Source organism: Elgaria multicarinata, chromosome 6 (assembly GCF_023053635.1).
Source record: "Elgaria multicarinata webbii isolate HBS135686 ecotype San Diego chromosome 6, rElgMul1.1.pri, whole genome shotgun sequence".
Lineage (NCBI taxonomy): Eukaryota > Metazoa > Chordata > Lepidosauria > Squamata > Anguidae > Elgaria > Elgaria multicarinata.
In genome coordinates this window covers 97732697-97750831 of record NC_086176.1, presented here as the reverse complement: position 1 = coordinate 97750831, position 18135 = coordinate 97732697, and the positions used below count along the sequence as shown (strand labels likewise).

The 18135-nt window shown below is 42.8% G+C and overlaps 2 protein-coding genes and 1 non-coding gene across 3 annotated transcripts in view; all 3 read right to left on the bottom strand.

Annotated features, from left to right (window-relative positions):
• PRKAA1 (protein kinase AMP-activated catalytic subunit alpha 1) overlaps positions 1-8072 on the bottom strand; it is a 50157-nt gene extending 42085 nt beyond the window's left edge. Inside the window, exon 1 of the mRNA XM_063128790.1 lies at positions 8003-8072. Within this exon, the coding sequence (XP_062984860.1) occupies positions 8003-8072 (70 nt within the window). The remainder of the gene's footprint in view (positions 1-8002) is intronic.
• Positions 8073-8954: 882 nt separating this feature from the next.
• RPL37 (ribosomal protein L37) lies at positions 8955-16355 on the bottom strand. Its single transcript, XM_063128672.1, has 4 exons — positions 16270-16355; positions 14517-14652; positions 13458-13542; positions 8955-9070 (listed from the first exon to the last, which is right to left on the bottom strand). The coding sequence occupies exons 1-4, from the start codon at positions 16270-16272 to the stop codon at positions 9001-9003; spliced, it is 294 nt and encodes a 97-aa protein (XP_062984742.1). The 5' UTR covers positions 16273-16355; the 3' UTR covers positions 8955-9000.
• Positions 9147-9229, bottom strand: LOC134400996 (small nucleolar RNA SNORD72). The gene has a single exon (XR_010025628.1). It is a non-coding gene; the product is annotated as a small nucleolar RNA SNORD72 (small nucleolar RNA).
• Positions 16356-18135: the final 1780 nt, after the last annotated feature.

The window sequence follows — 18135 nt, the reverse complement described above, 5'->3', positions numbered from 1 at the left end:
AACAAATGTCTTCTGGCAACTTAAAGCCTAACAATTTTATTATGGCACAAGCTGTCATGGACACTATCCATCAGATGCATCTAATGAAGTAGACAGTGTCCACGAAAGCTTATCCCAAGGCAGTTTCATGTTTGCATCTGGCAAAAGAGACAATATGGACCCTACCAGAAAGAGGGAAACACATGTAATATATATTCAGTAAGCAGAGTAATCTATACTATGGATAAGGATTTCCCCTTTCTTTTCATATTTGTAATTCCAACTCTATTGTTTTCTGTGTAACCACTTCATTTCATTTCTCTTCATTTTAAAGAGACAAATCTGGAGTTACTGAGAAATACACACCTCAATGCCTTTATTAGCATTGCTTTTAAGCTCTTTAACTCAGAGTTGCTGAATGTGCAAAGTCCCAGTTATGCTGAAATCAGAAACATTCAGTTTATTCTTGCAGTGATCATTAACTCAGAATGAAAGCCTCCCTACCTCAGGGGTGACTTAAACCTGTAAGAAAATATGGTTTTGTATATGAAAGACTACTGTAGTCCATGTTCATGGCAACTGGAGTTAACTGGAGAAGTTACTAGGAATCTATTTTACAAACCTAAGCATTTCAAAACAATATTACATGGAAATGTTGATTTTTTTATTTTTTAAAAAAGCTTATGAGGCTATTCCTCAAACATTTGAGACAAATTTGAGTCTCAAATACGAGACTCAGTGGGCACATCAATGTTTTCATCAAGAAAAATCACCCAAGGAAGCCATAAATTAAAATAACTACTGTTTTTTCTTCCCAACTTTGTTAGTTGAGTAACACTTTAGAGCAGGGATACAGAACGAGGACAGGGTCACATTCCATATAGTTTTCAAAACGTTTTCAAAGTGTCATATCCTGCTTGGTGTAGATGTGGCCTGCTTTCCCTGGCTCCATCCCTTTTTCCATCCCATGGTTTCTCACCTGTTGTGCGGTTCTGTCCTCCTCCCCCCAACCCCACCTTTCTAAAAGACTGAGATGCTACTCTAAAGGCTTAGTTATTGGCAGTAAAAGATTCAAACTGAAATTTACTGGTATATTTTATATTTTGGCCCCATCCCATTTTGCCTTCAGCCCTGCCTACCACTGGAATATGGCCACGAGCTTCTCTCTTTATCTAATCTATGTATTTGCTAGCATATTCGGATATTTTGCTTGTGATCCAGTTTGCTTGGATTCAATCTGTTGCTTTGGGGATAATCAAATGGGGGAAAGCGCACAATTAACACAAGCATGTCAAAACGCACCCGCACATCCCTATTTGCTGATGGTAAATAAGGCCAGATGTTAACTGCAATGCTTTTAGGTTGCCTATGCTACGGGATGCTACTTTTTGCCATGGTTTGATAAACTAAAGGGAACAGGCAGAGCTAAGGCGAAATGAATGAAAGCATGTGTTTCATTTAAGATCTTTGACCGGGGGGGGGGGCTGGGGGGGAGGGGAGCTGATATTCTGAATTTAAAGCACTACACTTGGCCAACCCAGACAAAACCATCTTTTTACAAGGCTTTGGCGCAAAGCACTTTACAAATAAACATGCCTCTTGAACTGTTGAGCTCCAGTAGTGGAGGGAGAGAATCTATCCAGTTATTGTCTACTGGCATTCCTGCCCCCACCACAAACTGGAGAAGGGATCAGTGCAATAAGCTGCCACTCCTAACGTTGGTAACCTAGAAGTGGGGTGCTACTTTTGAACCACCAAGGCAATTCAGTTGATGCTGCTTTCCAGTAGCCACCTACCTGTTAAGATTACTAGGCACGCCCAACAAAGCAGCTACAAGAACGAGGGCCGGTGTCAAGTGTAGACATGGTTGGGCACTTGCTGAGAGTCCACACTCAAGTGGGATCCCACTGGCAAAAGCCCACTGGACTTGCTCCTCCTCTTCACCATTCCAACCTGCTTGTTCACCTGCCTCTCACTCTGGCCCAGACAACGTTGACAATGAGAAGGACGAGCAGTAAATGTCACCACCTGTTTGCTCACTGGTTCTCTAGTTGTCAAGCAAGTGGGAGCAGCAATGAGAAAGGATGAGGAACAATAGCAGCTGGTGACTATGGTAGTGAGGTCAATTCACAACACGCTAAACCATGGTTAGGCCATTAACCCTTTTGCAGCAAATGGTTAGTGAGTGTGTTTAAACCGTGGCTAGGAATGGATCACATGACACACTAAGCCATAATGTTTAGCTCAAAATGCTTAACCACTGTGGCTTAGCATGTCATCTGAACAGGATTAAAGAGGGAGGAGGACCACTGAGGGTGTTTTGCAAAAGGTTTCCCAGAAACCTGAAGCTGACACTGGCAAGAATGACAACTCCTGGCAGTTCCGGGCCCTCCAACCCTCATGTTGGTTGATCTTTCCAACAGCATGGATAAGTTGATCCCAAAAAAGAATGGGTAACGCTAACAATTTTATATACCACACAGAAGCAATAATTTAATTCTGCATAGCAAAAAAAAAAAAAAAAAGCTTTGAAATTCTTTTCTGTCTGTTACAAATACGATTGATTTTCTGCTCCAGCACTTCTATTTCAGTACGACATGAATTGACCTCTTTCTAGTTGATGCCATGGACCAATATAAATTCACGTCAGTGGACCTGCAAGGCAATATTTGTAAAGAGCTTGCCATTTTTCTCTTCAACTGCATATTGGATTTTCTAGTCCAGGGAGCAAATTGGTCATAAAATTTATTTTGTCTCCTCTGTATTGCAACAGGAAGGTCTGCCTCTTCTCCTTGAAAAGTCCAGAAAACCCATCCAGTCCAAACTGTGCAATAAAAGTTCAGATGCCATTTCAGACTACCCTGCGTTGTAGAGTTAACCCTACTTAAAAATTCCCTTCAACATGCTCTTGTTGCAATGCTTCTATGGTAACCATAGGTGTTATTTATATAATTAAGACTGCAAGCATATGCATGTTTAGACAGGAAAAGGGTTCTTCAGCTTTTGGCTGAGGAAGGCTGGGAGTTGTAAACTCCCCCACCCCCATCCCGTGTAGACATACATAGTAGGCATGTGCTCCGCTCCTATTAGAAGCGCAGAAGCAGGAGCGAATTGGCCTGCTCTGCCTTGCCCAGAGGCGGAGTAGAAGCAGACCGCGGACCCCTAGAAGCAAGGCAAAGAGAAGCGCCCATTTTCGGAGCGCTTCTCTTTCCGCCCATAGATAACTGGGTTGTTTTTGAAGCTATCATTCTGAAAATTCTTGTGCTTAGACAGTCGTGGATGGGGGTCATTTTGAGACTACTCTCACCTCTCTGCGTCGTGCGGGTCGCGTGCTATATTTTTTAAAAAATCGGGTCAACAAACGGACAGAGCGGGTCAAACGGCGGTTTTCGCCCATAGGATTGCATTGCGGAAAAGAATCGGGGATAACTGGGTTGTTTTTTAAGCTATCTCTCTGAAAATTCTTGTGCTTAGACAGTCGTGGATGGGGGTCATTTTGCGACTACTCTCACCTCTCTGCGTCGTGCGGGTCACGCGCTAGAATTTTTTAAAAAGTAGGGTAAAGGTGGGGAAAAGATTACCTTTTCAATTGCTGAGGGGCAGAGTCAACTCCCGGTCATGATCACATGATCCCAAAGTTGGAGGAGGGGATAGGCAAAACGGGTAACTTGGGATTCTGGGAAACTTCTCTTTCTTAGTCTGAACGGACTTTTCCCAGTGTTTTTCAAAACAGTAGCCCCACCAAATGCACAAACACAACCTGTGAAATCATATACTAAGCCAATAATAAGAGATAGAAACACAGCACTGCTACCCACCCTAACGTTGGGGAACAACTGAAAAGATGTGGTGCAAGGAGATGAGCTCCCCTAGGGCATCTCATTGTGGACATGCCCCCACTCTCTCCTGTACTTGGAATGCCATCAGAGCCTTCCAAAGAGAGTAACCCGGTGTAGCAATGCCAATCTTGAGTTGAAGTGAGCTGTCTACTTCTCTTAGTGGTGGAGCAATGCCTATCATGAGTTGAAGTGACAGTTCTACTTCTTAGCGGTGGAGCAATGGCTTTCATGAGTTGAACTGACAGCCTTGCTTCTTAAAAGACTGGTTGACCACCAGTCAAATTGGCAGCTGCTGCTTCCCCCTCCCCTGGGCACGTCCCCCTATTGCTGGTAAAAGACAGATATAGCCTTTTTTAAAAAGTTCTTCTTGTTGTTTATTCAGCAACACTGCTGCTTTTAATTCCACCCCTCCTTCGTTTATTTATTTATTTATTTATTCCATTTTATATGCATTACTGGCTTATCCTTGGCTCACTTCCTTATGCCCCCAGAAATGTCTGCTGCCTGCCTGCCTGCCTTCCCTCTCTCCTCCCCTGCCCGCCTTGCAGGGATGTTGTGTGTGTCTGGCTTTGACTCAGGGGAGAAGTCCTTCCTGCGCTCACTTGGAGTTTTGGAAGTTCCAAATCCATTTTTCAAGTGTGGAAGAAGATTCATATAGGTTGATCTCTACTCCCCAATTCATGGCATGTTGGGATTTCCTTTGAAATGGCCCCATTGAGAGGTCTGCAGGTTTAAGCCCCGCCCAAAAACAGGGGATGATGGGACTGCCTTGAGTCTCGGCATGCGGCGTATGTATCCCTGGATAAGCTGTCATGGTGGTGAGTTTGAGGTTTTTTTTTAACGTGCAAATTGACGGAGCTATTGGAAAGGGGTGTGAATGGGTGTTGGATTTTCATAAATTCCCCCAAAATCAGGGGATGATGGGACTGCCTTGAGTCTCGGCATGCGTATGTATCCCTGGATAAGCTTTCATGGTGGCGAGTTTGAGGTTTCTAACATGCAAATTGACGGAGCTATCGAAAGGGGTCTGAATGGGGTGCCCGATTTTCAAAAATTCCCCAAAAATCAGGGGATGATGGGACTGCCTTGAGTCTGGGTGTCCATGTGGACACATGGATAAGCTGTCATGGTGGCAAGTTTGAGGTTTCTAACGTGCAAATTGACGGAGCTATCCCAAGGGGTCTGAATGGGGTGCCCGATTTTCATAAATTCCCCAAAAATCAGGGGATGATGGGATTGCCTTGAAACTTGGCGTGCATGTGTATACGTCCATGAGGTGTCATGGTGCCAAATGTGAGGTTTCTAACTTGAACTGAAAAAAAGTTGTTTATTTTTTTAGCTTTCAATGCAACCCTATGGGGGGAAAAAACGGAGCTCCGATCCGGATCCGGAGCTCCGAGCGGAGCGGAAATGGGCGGAGCAGGGGCGGGGCGAAGCGGCCCGATCCAAAAATCACGGATCTGGAAGTGAAGCGGAGCGGGGGGTCCATGCACACCCCTAATACATAGGATTGTAGCTTTAGACTCAGTAAATCAGTCTATTGTATTGTCAAGACCTTGAAATAAGCAGAACCAGATGTTATCAACTGTCCACCTTTGCAGATCCCACCATCTATTATCTCAACATCTTATTTATTTTCACAACTGGCATATAAAACCACTTAGCACATTTGTATCCTGCTCTTCCTTCAGACAACTCAGGGACTCATCCCTACAATCACTACACACAAGAACTTAAGAGCCACGCTGGATCAGACCAAGGGTCCATCTAGTCCAGCATTCTGTTCACACAGTGGCCAGTAGCACCCTCCTACTTGGTTACTCCAGCAACTGGCACACTTCTGATACTAAACGTACAGTGCCTTGCATATTTAGACGTTATTTAGGGGCATCATAGCACAAGGGGTGAATACTTATGCAATCAAAACCTCTCAGTTTTGTATTTGTAAATCATTTTGTAAAACATAAATTCTTTCTCCAATTTGACATTATGGACTATTTTGTGTAAATCAAATGGTAAACATTCCAATTAACTCAATTTTTAATTCAGGTTGTAACACAAAATGTGGACAGGTCAAAGGGGTGTGTGTATGAATACTTATGCAAGGCAGTCTAATCCCCCTTTTAAAGAAATCCAAATAGGTGGCCATCACTACATCTTGCGGTAGGGGATTCCATAATTTAACTATGCACTCTGTAAAATAGTACTCTTTTTATCTGTCTTGAATCTCCCACAAAGCAGCTTTACAGAATGACCCCAAGTTCTCCATCATAGGTCTTTGTGGTCTTTTTTGTTCTCGTTTGGGAAAGGTTTCATTTCTGAAGGAAGCCTCCTTTTGTCATTTCCTTGACAATGCTTGTTAACCATGCTGGTGCCCTTCTGGACATGGTGCTATCTTTACTGACCTATGATTGTATTTTTGATTAACCTCCAAGCATTTGGGAGAGATTTAACCTTCTTGACTTCTCTTTTCGTTGCCAACTGAAGACCTATTTATTCTCAGTATTTTAACACATAATTTTAACTTAAATTTAAATTTTACTGTTCTAACTCTGTATTTTAATCTTATATCAATTTTGCTGCATGGTTTTATCCTGGTTGTGCTTTTTATACTGTATTTTGTATTTGTGCTTTTAACCTGTTGGTTGTTTTATTATGGTTTTAATTTTTGTGAACCGCCCAGAGAGTTTCGGCTATTGGGCGGTATAAAAATGTAATAAATAAATAAATTTTCAACTTTCTTTTTACCCGTTACCTCAGTTTAGAGAAGTTTCCTCTTCTGAAGTCAAATGGGTGTTGGACTTCCTTTGCAATTTCCCTCAACTATAAATTAAGATTTGATAGCATTATGGTCAGTGTTTCCTGTTCTTTCAACAACACTCACACCTCTTACTTGGTTGGGTCACCTCTCCTCTAGTCAGTTTCATGAGCAACTGTTCTAGGACAGTCATATAAGGCAGGGGTCCCCAACCCCTGGGCCATGGACCAGTACCGGTCCATGGCCTGTTAGGAACCGGGCCGTGCAAGTGAGCTGCTTTCACCCACCCCAGCGTACCTGGGCGCGGGGCGTCATCTCGCCTGCCCAGCCGAAGCGAAGCCAGGACACTGGGGTAGGGGGTGGGCTTCCCCAAACTATCCCCCCCACCCATGGAAAAATTGTCTTCCACAAAATCGGTCCCTGGTGCCAAAAGGGTTGGGGACCGCTGACATAAGGCACTGAGAAATGTAACCTCTTCGTTGTAACTGAAACATGCATGTATTTGGTCAACGTGAAGGTAATTCAAGTTGCCCATCACATTTCTTCATTTCAATGACTCCCTGATTTCATTCTCCATTTCAAGATCACTCGGAGTGTTTCGGTCACGGGGACAACAGCATGTCCACAGTACATTACTTTTGGGGATCTGGTAGTCACTCATTGCCATTATGTGGCGTATGTCTCTTTTAAGGTTTCTTGTTTTCTTGACACTATACCCTCTTTAGCCCCTCTCAGAGACCTACCCATGGCTGCCCAAATGAGCCAGGTTTTTCCACATCCAAACCCAACACATTAGTTATTTCACCTAACTGGGATAGGGACCTCAATTCTTCAGTTAAAGATCACACCACTGCAGCTTGGTTCTAGACAAAATAACACTAGCAAAAATGATCTTATACATGTCTCCTTAGCACTGAGTTCTAGTTGAATTCATGCCATTAGTAGGGAAAAGAACAGGTCTGTGATGGCACCCCAAGCAGCTTAGCCATGCAGTTCTACAAAACATAACACTTACCTTACACATAATTTCAGCTTGCATATTTGCATACAATAAGGTCTTTTTCTCCATAAGATTAGTAGTTTTTGGCAATATATAAAAGCAAATACACTATGCTGTATTATTCTAATTTACCATGAGTTGGCAATTTCACTAATACAATAAAGCAAATGTACGCTTTACTCACTATAACTTGGCATACACATGCAAGAAAAATAATAAACATTTTGTTAGCAAAAACTGGCATGCTTCATTATCTTATTGTGCTAGACATAACCCTTCTATGACTGCCTTCATACCCTGACCTGAAGTGTCATCCCTACCAAGTAGCCTTACTATAATTTTTATTACAGCTGAATTTTGCCTGTTTAATGACATTTAGATGTTTGAACACTTTGATCCAGATGTGAAAGCCTGCTTTTGCTGTACCTTGATCAAACCCCTGGGAGCCTAGGTGACATATCTGTAAGAGTTGTCTTGGACCTCTAGAAGGGTACATCGCAGGAATAGTATCAATCCAAGAGGGTGATCAACGTGGCCTATACATCATACAGAGGAACAGTCGCAAGACATTCACCTCCCCCTCCTTACTAGAAAGAACACTAGGCTCTAACTGCCTGGAGTCCTGGGACTGCAGAAGTAAAGGGAAAGAACACTCTGGCCCCATCCATTGGCCAAATAGTCACCAATTGCTATTCAGGCAAAAACACCAGCATGAGAAGATCAGCCAGGCCCAAGGTGTATTTAAATGCCTACTTAAAGCTCATTGCCTTGTTCTGGCTTTGAAAAACTGATCTCCTTTTTCTCTCCACTCTCCTTCTCGTGTGTTTTGTCTTTTTAGATTTTAAGACTGATGGTAGGGCCTGTCTTTTTTTAAAAAAATGATGTAAGCTGCTTTAGGCTCCGTCTTTGTATTCTGATCAAGTTTTTCCAAAAAAACAGGTTAAAAATACAGGGATAATACTCAAATCAAGACCTTGGCAGCAATAAAAACAAAGCCATTTTGTAGCAACAACCAACAAGCCACAAGAGATAAAACTGCAATACTGCAGTCAGTGGGCTGCTTCAGAATAAGCAGGTGGAGAATTACAGCCTGAACGACTATTCTGTATATTGGGATATACAAAGCTAGTTATGAACACTATTGAAAAAATAATAAACCTGCATTTTGTATGTTTCTTGACTATGTTTCATTGTTGTGTTGAGGCAAATCCAACTGCACATTATCCAAGCAAAGATTCACACAACAGTTACAAAGTTTTAAGAAATGTATTTTGCGTATTTGAAAAGAAGCTTCTATATACTTTCCCATCAAATTTCAAATTATGCTCTTCATTAGGAATCAGAACAAACTTCTAATTAGAAAACAAAGATGACAACATTTCTCCATGGTTCAGATCATTTATTTTAAACAGGCATTTGAGTCCTTAAGATGAACTGGAAGCTGCAACGGCTGCTCTCTTGGGCTTTGGAGCTGTTCCTTCACGGAATCCATTCCTGTGTATCAAGACAAATAAGAATAGGGACTTTATGCAAGAGAGTATTTGCATTTTATTGACACTTTTTAAATATCAGCTTATCTCAGTTACAAAATGAAATCACTTATGAACTCAGATGTTCAGACATTTTTTAAAAGAGAAACATCACAGATAAGCTGCTAAAATCCATATCATTTTTACTTTCACACTTCTGTGCCTCTTTCATCTTAAAATTAGATAGTATTTGCAAGCAAATACTTCAAAATTAAAAATGTACACCAAAATATTCACTCCGGTGATTTCTAAGCCAACTTGTAGGAAGGAGGCATAGTGTATTACAGGAAATGGGAGACAAGACCAAAATTGACCAAAAGCACTGCTAAGGACGTAAACACAAACAGCACCCACATAAGCATGAGCTAGTCTAATTACTTCAATGCACAAGGATACTATTAGCATAGTTAACGAAGAATGGGCAAGCATTCGAAATTGCAATTAAATGAGTCAATCCAAGTGCATGCAAGGAATGATCACAAAACCCAGATGGTTTTCGATGCTAACAAAATGTTTGCTCATTCATACAGCTAACTGTCCAGGTCTTATGTTGTTGTTTATTCGTTCAGTCGCTTCCGACTCTTCGTGACTTCATGGACCAGCCCACGCCAGAGCTTTCTGTCGGCCGGCCGTTGCCACCCGTAGCTCCCTCAAGGTCAAGTCTGTCACCTCCAGAATATCATCCATCCATCTTGCCCTCTTCCTTTTGCCTTCCACTTTCCCTAGCATCAGCATCTTCTCCAGGGTGTCCTGTCTTCTCATTATGTGGCCAAAGCACTTCAGTTTTGCCTTTAGTATCATTCCCTCAAGTGAGCAGTCTGGCTTTATTTCCTGGAGTATGGACTGGTTTGATCTTCTCGCAGTCCAAGGCACTCTCAGAATTTTCCTCCAACACCACAGTTCAAAAGCATCTATCTTCCTTCGCTCAGCCTTCCTCATGGTCCAGCTCTCGCAGCCATAGGTTACTACGGGGAATACCATTGCTTTAACTATGCGGACCTTTGTTGTCAGTGTGGTGTCTCTGCTCTTAACTATTTTATCAAGATTTGTCATTGTTCTCTTCCCAAGAAGTAAACGTCTTCTGATTTCCTGGCTGCAGTCAGCGTCTGCAGTAATCTTTGCACCCAGAAATACAAAGTCTGCCATTGCCTCCACGTTTTCTCCCTCTATTTGCCAGTTATCAATAATAACCAGTCTTATAGCGTGGGTCAAATGTATTTGGTTATATCATGCTTAGACATCTGCAATGTGGTCTACATGGGGCTATCCTTGAAGTGTCCAGAAGCTTAAATTGGTGCAAAATGCAGCAGCTAGATGCACAGTATCAGAACCTGCCTTGAAAGACCTGCACTGATTGCCAATTGCTTTCCATGCTCAAAACAAGATGTCATTTTAAACTTAAAAGCCAGAAACAGCTTCGGTCCTAGCTAAGGGAGCACCTGTCTTATTATGAACTTGTCCCAGATTCTTAAGATCTGCAGGAGATGCCCTTTTGAGGACACCATTCCCCATAGAGGACTGTTGTCAGGCATGTGTGAAATTGTTTCTCCTTGCTGCTCCCAAACTGTGGAATGTGCTCCCTCAAGAACAACAATCGCCCCCACTCTTAGGTGTGAAAACATCTTTTTAACTTAGCCATTTCAATTATGTAGATGTTTTACAGTTTTTAATGTTATTGTTTCTTATTGTTTAAAACTGTTGTACGCCACCCTGATGGCTTTTTAGCAAATGAGGTGGTATATAAATGTTAGTAATAAATGAATTTGTATGTGTATACATACACACAATCTTGACAAGTAATACAGTTCAAATTGCAGCATTTTTAAACAGATACCAAACTTCAATACTAAGGCTGTGCATCACTTTGAGCCTGAACCTTGAATCCCAACCAAAGCGGGCCAATTCAGCTTGCCTTGGTCTGAATCTGGATCGAGCTAATAGTAAACCACTGTGCTCGCCCATGGGGCTTACATGACTAGCTGCTGTAGTTTGTGACCTTAGATCTCCCACACTAGAGGCATTCAAGAGGCAGTTGGACAACCATCTGTCAAGTATGATGTAGGGTGGATTCCTACATTGAGCAGGGGGCTGGACTCGATGGCCTTTTAGGCTCCTTCCAACTCTACTATTCTATGATCTACAAAACAACAGAGTCCACATGTTTAAAATGGCTGCTCTCATGCCAGGCTGGTCAGGTAAGTCCCACGGGCGAGCGGAGGTAGCGGCTCTAGGTTGGGGAGGGGCAAGTGGGGGTGGGAGGAGGAGTCTAATGGACTCTTGTTTGGCCTTGTGCCCATGCTTAGTGGGCACCTGGGAACCCACAACAGTGGACCCACTTTGGGTGTCCAGATCTTGCTTCAAATCTGAAACCACAGCAGGTAAGCTCAGCCCTGAAGCAGCCCAAGTCAAACTGAGGCCAATTTGGAAGCTAGAATCAACAGTTCAGTGCACAGCCCTATTCAATACACACTTGCTAGGTAAGATAAAGTTCTATCTTCTTCTAACTATATACATATTTGACACAGCATCAGGGCTGCAATTTTATCGGCATAAAGCACAAATTTGCTCACATTATTATTTCTAAACTATTAAAAATGCCAACATTTCAATAATTGAAACTTTATTATTATTATTATTTATTTATATAGCACCATCAATGTACATGGTGCTGTACAGAGTAAGACAGTAAATAGCAAGACCCTGCCGCATAGGCCTACATTGTAATAAAGTCATAGTAAAGCAATAAGGAGGGGGAGAGAATGCAAACAGGCACTGGGTAGGGTAAACAGGCACAGGGTAGGGAAAAACTAACAGTATAACTAACAGTCTAAAGTCCGAGTAACATCAAGTTTTAAAAGCTTTAGGGAAAAGAAAAGTTTTTAGCTGAGCTTTAAAAGCTGAGATTGAACTTGTAGATCTCAGAAGTTCTGGGAGAGCATTCCAGGCGTAAGGGGCAGCAGAAGAGAATGGACGAAGCCGAGCAAGGGAAGTAGAGACCCTTGGGCAGGTGAGAAACATGACATCAGAGGAGCGAAGAGCACGAGTGGGGCAATAGTGTGAGATGAGAGAGGAGAGATAGGAAGGAGCTAGACCGTGAAAAGCTTTGAAGGTCAACAAGAGAAGTTTATATTAGATTCTGAAGTGAATTGGAAGCCAATGGAGAGATTTCAGAAGTGGAGTAACATGGTCAGAGCGGCGAGCCAAGAAGATGATCTTAGCGGCAGCGTGGTGAACAGAAACCAATGGACTGATGTGAGAAGAAGGAAGGCCAGAGAGAAGGTTGCAGTAGTCCAACCGAGAAATAACCAGTGCATGAACAAGCGTCTTGGCAGAAGAGACAGACAGAAATGGTCGAATCCTGGCAATATTATACAGGAAAAAACGACAGGATTTAGCTACTGCCTCAACATGAGGACTAAAGGAGAGCGAGGAATCAAATATAAAGCCAAGACTACGAGCTTCATTGACCGGAGTAAGCGTAACATCATTGACAGTAAGAGAGAATGAGAGGTGAGGAGAAGGTTTAGGAGGAAAACCAAGCAATTCAGTCTTAGCCATATTAAGTTTCAAACGACGATGAAGCAGCCAGGCGGAGATATCTGAAAGACAAGCTGAGATACGATCGTGAACATCAGGAGAAAGTTCCGGAGATGAGAGATATAGTTGTGTATCATCGGCATACAGATGATATTGGAGGCCATGAGATTGAATAAGCTTACCCAAGGGCAACATGTATAAAGAAAACAACAATGGGCCAAGCACCGAGCCTTGCGGAACCCCTACTGAAAGTGGAAAAGATGAAGATGAGCGACCCGTTAGATAGGAGGCAAACCAGTTATAGACAGAGCCACAAAGTCCAAGGTCATGGAGGGAGTCTAAGAGAAGATCATGATCAACCGTGTCAAAGGCTGCGGTTAGATCAAGGAGAATAAGAAAGGAATAAAGGCCTTTAGACTTGGCAGTAAGAAGATCATTGGTGATCTTAGTAAGGGCTGTTTCAGTGGAATGCAAAGGACGGAATCCAGATTGAAAAGGATCCAGAGCAGAGTTACTAGAAAGAAAGTCAAGACAGCAAGAGTAGACCACATGCTCCAGGATCTTTGAAACAAAAAGCAACAGAGAGACAGGTCGGTAGTTAGACAGAGATAGCCTATCAAGAGTAGGTTTCTTGAGAATGGGAGAGACTGTAGCATGTTTAAAAGCAGAAGGAAATGAACCAGAAGACATGTGTAACAGAGGGGGATAAGTTATATTAATAGCATTGATATTAAAACTAACCATACAGATGTTGTATTAAAGAATACCCTGCATTCTAGTACATTTTCTGTAACATTAAAGATATACTACTGTACCTGAATCTACGGTAGACTTTTTTCAGATGCCTCATACGGCCAGTCCCGGTAGTATTGCGTCTCTTGGCTTTAGCACTCCAGTTATCTAGAAGAATGAATTGAGTGAAGCATAGACCAAAAGTTATTGGTATACGATTTATATTGAATTTATTAGAATTATATCCTGCCTTTCTTCCCACAAGCCTGATGTATATAGTCCCCCTGACTATTGTTACTCACAACACTGTGAGGTAGGAAAGGCAGAAAGCCATATAGAAAGCTATATGACTGAGTGAGGATTTGAACCTAAGATTCCTCAGTCTTTGTCAAACACGGACTCAGTTTGCACATCACAGCAGCAATTCTTGGGTTGTTTTGTAATATCCAATCCCAGAAATTTGGGTTGTTTAGAAGTTTAACAACTCAGCGTTAAACCAACAATCACCCATTGTTTGTTGTTGGGCAATTCTGGGTTGTTTAATCCATGAGCAACCCAGAGTTTTTGGATGTGGACATCAGAAAACATGCCAGGAAAGGGGTGTTTCTGGTATGTTACCTGGAAACTGAAATGTATCACATTCCTCTTGTCACTCCAATTCCTGAGATTAACCAACTCAGGTCATTCTAACCACTACACCATCCTGACTCTCTCTGAAAAGGCCAAGGCGAATAATAGCAATCTCAGAAAATAACATGGAAGCATGTTGTGAAGTTCTACTCCATATATATTAAAGTACCCTTGAAAGTAAGCTCACAAACTTTAAATCGACTGTTTTTACTAGTTTTTGAAGAGGCTAGTACCCTGAATTTCCATTCTTGGGGTGAGGGGGAGTCACTATAAAGTGATCTGTCCCTCCTCTGTCAGCCTGTTCAGAATTCTTTATTGCTGATGGCTAGCAGTTTTGTTATGTAGAAGGCTGAATTAATCTAGCTACATATTAAATACACAGGTTTCTGCACACAATATTTCTATTAAATTCAAGGAAGACCCAGGAATTTGTATTTGGACTTAGCACCATCTCTTTCAAAGGAGCAGTTGTGCATAAGTGGTCTTGCATTTTTAGGAAGTTCTGTACTTACACTTTCTCTTGCGTTTAGCAGGATATCCACATTTTCCACAGGTGGACTTCTGGAGATGGTAGGCCTTGGACCCACAGCGACGGCACAAAGTGTGCGTCTTATTGCGGCGCTTGCCAAAGGACGATGTTCCTTTCGTCTGAAACAGTTAAAAATTAGTTTATGCAAACGCTGCAACTGCTCTAACTCATACCGTTTTGTATAACTACAGATATAAAAGATTCTTAACGTTACACACTTTCGATGAACCATCAGTAGGTAACACAAGGGCTTTAAAGAAAATAGTTTTTTAAATAGAATTGTGTGCAAAGCATAACAAGTTGCTGCACCACAGCAGTTAAAAGAGTATGAGCTGCAAAATCTTCGTTCGGCTCTATTCTCTGCAGTGAATTTGCTAGGTGGATTAACTAAAAACAAGTACTTTTAATGAAGTAGGGATGCAATCCTATGCATGCTCCTCACTTGGGAGCAAGTCACATTGAAGTGAGGTTTAGTGCCAAAAGTATACATAAGAGAGGATCAGGCTGTAAAGCGTTTTCCACATTCACATAGTCTACTGAGACACCTTTAAGCATTTTAATAGGGATTGTATACTACATAGGCCACAGCATAGATCCTAGTGCACCCTTATAGATGAAAAAGGAGCCACTTAGAATTGAGAATGTACTTTATTTTTAAAAGAGGGCTTTACAATTACCTTATGGCCAAACACAAGCCACCTGCATAGTTATTTTCAGAGCAGAAGCATCTTTTGCCCAAGAATACTCATGAAAGAGTATGTCACCAGATCTTACAAAGAGCACTTCCCCCCCACTCCCCGCTGGACTAAAAAACTCTTTGGCCACACATTTAGGCCCTAAAAACAGTGGCAGAAATGAGGCAACACACAACAGGCACAAAATGGAAGGATTCCTCCATGAGCTTCTACATCAGCCTTCCCCAACCTGGGCATACTTCAGATGCTTTGAACTTCATCAGTTTCAGCCAGCATGGCCAGGAATGCTAAAAGTTGTAGTCTAAAACATCTGGAGAGTACCATGTCAGGAAAAGCTGCTCTTCCTTTCTCCATCGTAAAACGACCCTTGCTGGATCAAACTAAGGACCTACCTAATCCAGCATCCTGTTACTACGGAGACCAACCCTGTTTATCCTAGCAACTACGCTTCAGAAGTAGGTTCCCATCCGAGGCAATGCCGGATCCCATTTAGGATGCAATCCTATGCAGGTTTGAGGGCCGAAAAACTGCTGGTTGGAGAATGCTGGGAGTTGTAGGACGTCTTTCGGCCCAAACCTGCGTAGGATTGTACCCTTAAATACTTGTGGACCAATCTGGAACAACTAGTAGAGAAGCGAAGGCATCCCAGAGGAGAACCGCGATACCCTTTGAACAAAGGGCCTCCTCAGCACATAGAAAGTACATTCCTTCCCCCACTCAGAGCGAGACCTCGGGAGCACCCACGACGTTTAGCGTTTGCTCACAGCCACGTGGGACCTTTCCCTGCCAGGCCTTGAACAGGCGCTGCTTCCCTGGCTAGAAACCACCGTCCCTAAGGCCGCCTACGGACCTGGATTTAGGATCGGGACTCAAGGCTGGCCCGCCGCGTCGCCTGTGAGACAAGCGTCGTGTCGGGGACTTCCACAGCTCCCCCGTCCCAGCAGGCTCTAGGCAAGCTTTTCCTCACGCGCCCCAGGCGCAAGGGACTCGGATGGCGACGGATGGACGCGGATTCCCCACCAGCCCCCGGCCCACACTCACCATCTTCCTTCAGCCGCCAGAACGAAAGAGAACTTGCTCCGCCCCCGGCTTCCGCAATATGCTCGCCACACTTCCGGCGAAACGGGTGCGGAGGCTAAATGGCTCCGGCAGCGACAGAAAGGGGCGAGGCGAAGAAATGACGTCTCGTGGCTTGGAGAGGCTCAGGGCGTTGCTCGGAGATAAATCCCCCGCTCAGGGGCTGAAGCAAAGTCGGCGGTAGAGAAGCTGCGCTTTCTTCCGTGGCGTATTTCAGCCCGTGGTTTTTTTTCCCCTGCCTCGAAATTTGTTTTCTTAAACAAAACATTTTCTTCTTTTTTCTGCCTCGAAATTGCGACGAAGGAAAAGGACATGTCGCTGTGGGCTGAAACAATAATAATTAATACTTTTATTATTAATAATAATAAAAACGTATTGTTTCAGCTCGGCCCACAATAATAATAATAATAATAGGTTGTATCCACTTCTAGCCCTACTTAGAGTACACCCAGAACGTGATGTACGCTTGAAGTTTATAAGGCGTAAATGAAAAGCAAAGTCAGCAAGTAGGAAAATAAATGAACTCGCTCAGAAAGCAATCAGCAGCCGCTTATGAAAGAAAATATTGTAATATTTTGCCAATGGTGCAAAGATACCGTTATCTTTTAAAGCAGCTTTTCCCACTTGGTGCCGTCCTGGGGCAGGATCTACACTATTGCTTTAAAGCGCTTTATAACTGTTTTGACAACTGTTGGGGCCCAGGACACACTGCATATACAGTTTTCAAAACGTTTTCAAAGTGCTTTAAAGCGCTTTAAAAGCAATAGTGTAGATCCCCTGCCCACTAGCTAGCACATTGAGTGGGAGATGTGGTCTGACAGCTCTAGAGAGAGCCAAGCTAGGGAATTTAAACTGTTGATAGTTTTCACTTATTAAATCCAAATTTAGCATTCAGAAACAGCATTCTCCTGTTTAGAAATTAAAAATGCCACTGTATTTGGGGACTGGGTGGAGAAAGTGTGGGATTGTTTTAAGGGCAACTTTTTGATTTGTGCAAATGGACACATTTTTAAGACTTTGGGCACAATCCTATGTATGTTTAGACATGGCTGGGTAATGCTGGGAGTTGTAGGACTTTTTCTGTCTAAACATGCATAATATTGGGCGGGTGGAATTGGACTTCTGTTCAACTTGTGGAGTTAAGGAGACAGCAGATCATACTTTATGGGATTGCATGGAATATTTGGGAGAATGGGATCCTTTCCTTTGTTTATTATGGGAGAACGGAGCTCCTGTTGGGGACTTGTGTGTTGTCCTTAAGATCCCTGAGCTTTCGATCTTGTGTGATCTCTGCCATTTGGCATTTTCTGCTAGATAGTAATTTAGTTTGCACATTGTAATTCATTTGTCTGGGCTATTAGATGTCAGCAGGTGGCGGTAATAGGGCCTTCAGGCCTTGGCTCACCATAAATCCCCAGAAGGAGGAGAAGGAGGAGGAGGTGGTGGTGCACATAGGAGAGCATTTCAAAGCATTGTGCCTGAACTCACAATGAGCTGCGTAGCCAACGCTGTTCCTGGCAGAAGCAACTGGTTCCTTATGTTTCACGCTACAACTTGTTGGACGTCTCTGATTATCTTTGGCGTTGAAAGGCTTTCATTCTTGCAGTATATTATTTTTGCATGTAAGATATCCTTGAAAAATCAGTATATCTTAAAATAGCTAAGTGAAACCAGGATAATAAAATACTTCTTTGTAACCATGTGTCCTACAGGTCTTGATTCCATGTTGTATTTGTCAACAGATTTCACTAGAAGAATTTGTGTGCTATCAAGCAAAACACAGCCATATACAGTGACCCACCAGGGCTTGATAAATCTCCTGGTTTTGCA

Excerpts from the sequence above, each read along its gene's own strand:
- RPL37 (XM_063128672.1), bottom strand. Across the intron at positions 13,543-14,516 it reads TGCTAAACGCAAGAGAAAGT|ATAACTGGAGTGCTAAAGCC; the intron begins GTAAGTACAGAA and ends TCATTCTTCTAG. Across the intron at positions 9,071-13,457 it reads AAAGTCTACCGTAGATTCAG|GAATGGATTCCGTGAAGGAA; the intron begins GTACAGTAGTAT and ends CTTGATACACAG.